The 2,660-nt window shown below is 67.8% G+C and overlaps 1 protein-coding gene across 1 annotated transcript; it reads right to left on the bottom strand.

Moving 5' to 3' along the window:
* Window positions 1–536: 536 nt before the first annotated feature.
* Window positions 537–2,300, bottom strand: FGF4 (fibroblast growth factor 4). Its single transcript, XM_006745270.2, has 3 exons — window positions 1,961–2,300; window positions 1,277–1,380; window positions 537–713 (listed from the first exon to the last, which is right to left on the bottom strand). Exons 1-3 carry the CDS (start codon window positions 2,298–2,300, stop codon window positions 537–539), a joined length of 621 nt encoding a protein of 206 aa, XP_006745333.2.
* Window positions 2,301–2,660: the final 360 nt, after the last annotated feature.

The raw sequence follows: 2,660 nt of genomic DNA, 5'->3' as shown, positions 1-2,660 counted from the left end.
TCTGTACCCGAAGTAAGGCGATATGTCCCGATGAATAGCAACAGGGCACAAAGGAGCGGGGCGCTGGAGGATGCTAGGAGCAGAGCCAGGGCTGGGAGGGTCCTTAGCTGTCTCCAGAGCCCCGGGAAGGCCTCTCCAGACACGGGGATGGATGCTCACCACTGCAGTGCAGGGGACCATGCAAAGCAGGGTTGAGACTCGAGTCTGACGTCACCGTTTTTAAACACAGAGTAGCAGCACACTTGTGACAACTTTCTGACAAGATAAATAAATCCAGTGGAAAGGTCTTCACCGTCTTACCGGAAAACTCAGGGTTGGGGTTTTTTGTTTTTGTTTTTGGTTTGTTTGTGGTTTTTTTTGTCTTTTTTTTCCCCCCAGAACAATACAAAACACACCCACAGAACCATAAATAATTTGGTGGCGATATATACACATTTAAATAATTAATTTAAATATCTTACACCTACTCTTGCATTAGATCGTCCATCTGAAGAAAGTCTCCTGAGCATCCGGAAACTGAGGCAGGATGCCGGGAGTCACAGCCTGGGGAGAAAGTGGGTGACCTTCATGGTGGGGGACACTCGGCTCCCCTTCTTGGTCTTGCCGTTCTTGCTCAGGGCAATGAACATGCCCGGGTATCTGTAGCACTCGTAGGCATTGTAGTTGTTGGGGAGGAGGATCTCTTTGAACTTGCACTCCTCTGTAAAGAAGGGCTGGGAGGGAGAAGGGACAGGGTCAGGTGGGGCCACCTCCTGGCCAAGGAACCCTGAGGGCCACCTGTCAGGGGCTCCTTTCTGACCCAGCCCTGCTCTGACTGAGATGTCTCTCCTGGGAAGTTGGGGTGCCAAGACCCCCACAGGGTGAGAAGACCTAGGTGGCCAGCCCCCCGCAGCTGGTGCTCCAGCCACCTGCCTGGCACCTGACGGCCAGAGAATCTCATCTGCACTGCGACCACCCTATAGACTGCCGTCGTCCTGCCGGAACCCACCAGAGAGAGGCTACAGGGCAGGGCTGCCAACGGCCCTCTTTACGGACTAGAAGGTGTGGCTCAGGGATGGTAGAAACTTCATTGTTCCTGTCCTGGCTCTCTGCCCCTTGTTTGGACAGGCGCAGGGTCACCAGCGAGGCCTCGGGGTACTTGTGTACTGGGGGGGAGGCGGTGCCAATCCTGTGACCCACCACAGTCTCAGGATCCAGGCATAGGCCGTCCTGGAAGGGTCGCGGTCCTGCCCGTGCTGCCCCAGCCTGGGGCTCTCCCGGCCCCGGAGGTACTCACCGAGCCATACAGCTTGCCCTTGCTGCTCATGGCCACGAAGAACCGGCTGGCCACGCCGAAGATGCTCACCACGCCCCGCTCCACCGGTGAGAGCTCCAGCAGGCCTGGGGGCGGGGCGCGGGTCACTCCCGGGCAGGGGACCCTGGCCCGCCCCACCCGTCCCGGATCCCCTCCTCGGCCTGCGAACCACCGGGGCCCCGGTTTCTGGGGTGGGGGTGGATGTAACGGGGCCCCGGATCCCAGCGTGCGCGGGCGCGGAGTCGCTAGCCTCCCGTCCGGGCCCCGCGGCGGCCGCGCCCAGTCCCGGTCGGTAGGAGTCGGGCGGCCCCGCGGGCCCGCGAGCCCGGCCCGGCCTGGACGCGCTTCCCGGGACCCCCCGCGGGTGCCGGCTGGCTGCGCCCTTTGCCTCGTGCCCACGGGCGCGGGCGCTGGAATTCCGCACCCAGAGCCCGGGCTTCCGAAGGCGGGGAGGCGGGGCCGGCTCGCCCGGGTGCGCAAAGGCCGTGCCCGCGGCGACTCCCGGGGCCGAGAGTGTTGTGTCCCTGCGCCGGAGGGCCCCGACCCCGAGTCCGTCCCGGTTCCCACGGCCGCCAGCAGGTGCTAGCCGGGACCCTGAGTGCGTGGTCGGCAGGGGCGGCCGCTGCCCGGGGCCCCCGACCCTTCGCGCCGGCCCGCCCCACTCACTGTCGCCCGTGTCCGCGTGCACGCCGCCGATGCGGCCGTCGGGGAGCACCTGGAGGTGGAAGCCGATGCCCACGTTGCAGTAGAGCCGCCGCAGCCGCTTGATGCCCAGGAGGTAGTCGCCGGCGCCGCCCTGGACGGCCGCCTCCTTGGGCTGCGCGGCCACCGGCAGGCGCGCCAGCGAGCGCGCCACCAGGCTCTCCCAGCGGCGCTCCAGCTCGGCCCCCAGCGTGCCGTTGGGTGCGGCGGGTGCGGCGGCGCCCCCTCGGCCGGCCCAGGGCGCCAGCACCGCCAGCAGGACCGCCGGGAGCAGCGCCGCCGCGGCCGCCCCGGGCCCCGCCATCCCCGCCCTCGGGCCGTGCGCCCGGGAAGCCGCGGGGCCGAGCTGCGCCTGTGGCGGCCCGCGGGAGCGCACGGCCGGGAGCCGGGCAGGGAGTGCGCGGCCGATGGAGGAGCGGGAGGCGAGGGACGGGGCCCCCAGGCGCCGGCAACTACCCGGGCTGCATGGAGCGGCGGGCAGCAGGGCAGGACGCACGGCCCGGGCTGGGACCCTGCGGAGCGGTGCGCGCCTCCCTGCGCGCTGGGCCGGCAGCAACCGAGCCGCTATATATAGCCGGGCGCCCCCTCCTACTCCCGCGGGGGGCCGTTCGCGTTCGCCTGGGCGCCCGGGGCGCTGTGGCGCTCGCGGCTGGTCGCAGGCCGC

Source organism: Leptonychotes weddellii, chromosome 11 (assembly GCF_054177405.1).
Source record: "Leptonychotes weddellii isolate Sample4059 chromosome 11, ASM5417740v2, whole genome shotgun sequence".
Classification (NCBI taxonomy): Eukaryota; Metazoa; Chordata; class Mammalia; order Carnivora; family Phocidae; genus Leptonychotes; species Leptonychotes weddellii.
Note: the sequence above shows the minus strand (reverse complement) of the source record. Positions and strands in the feature narration are given on the sequence as shown.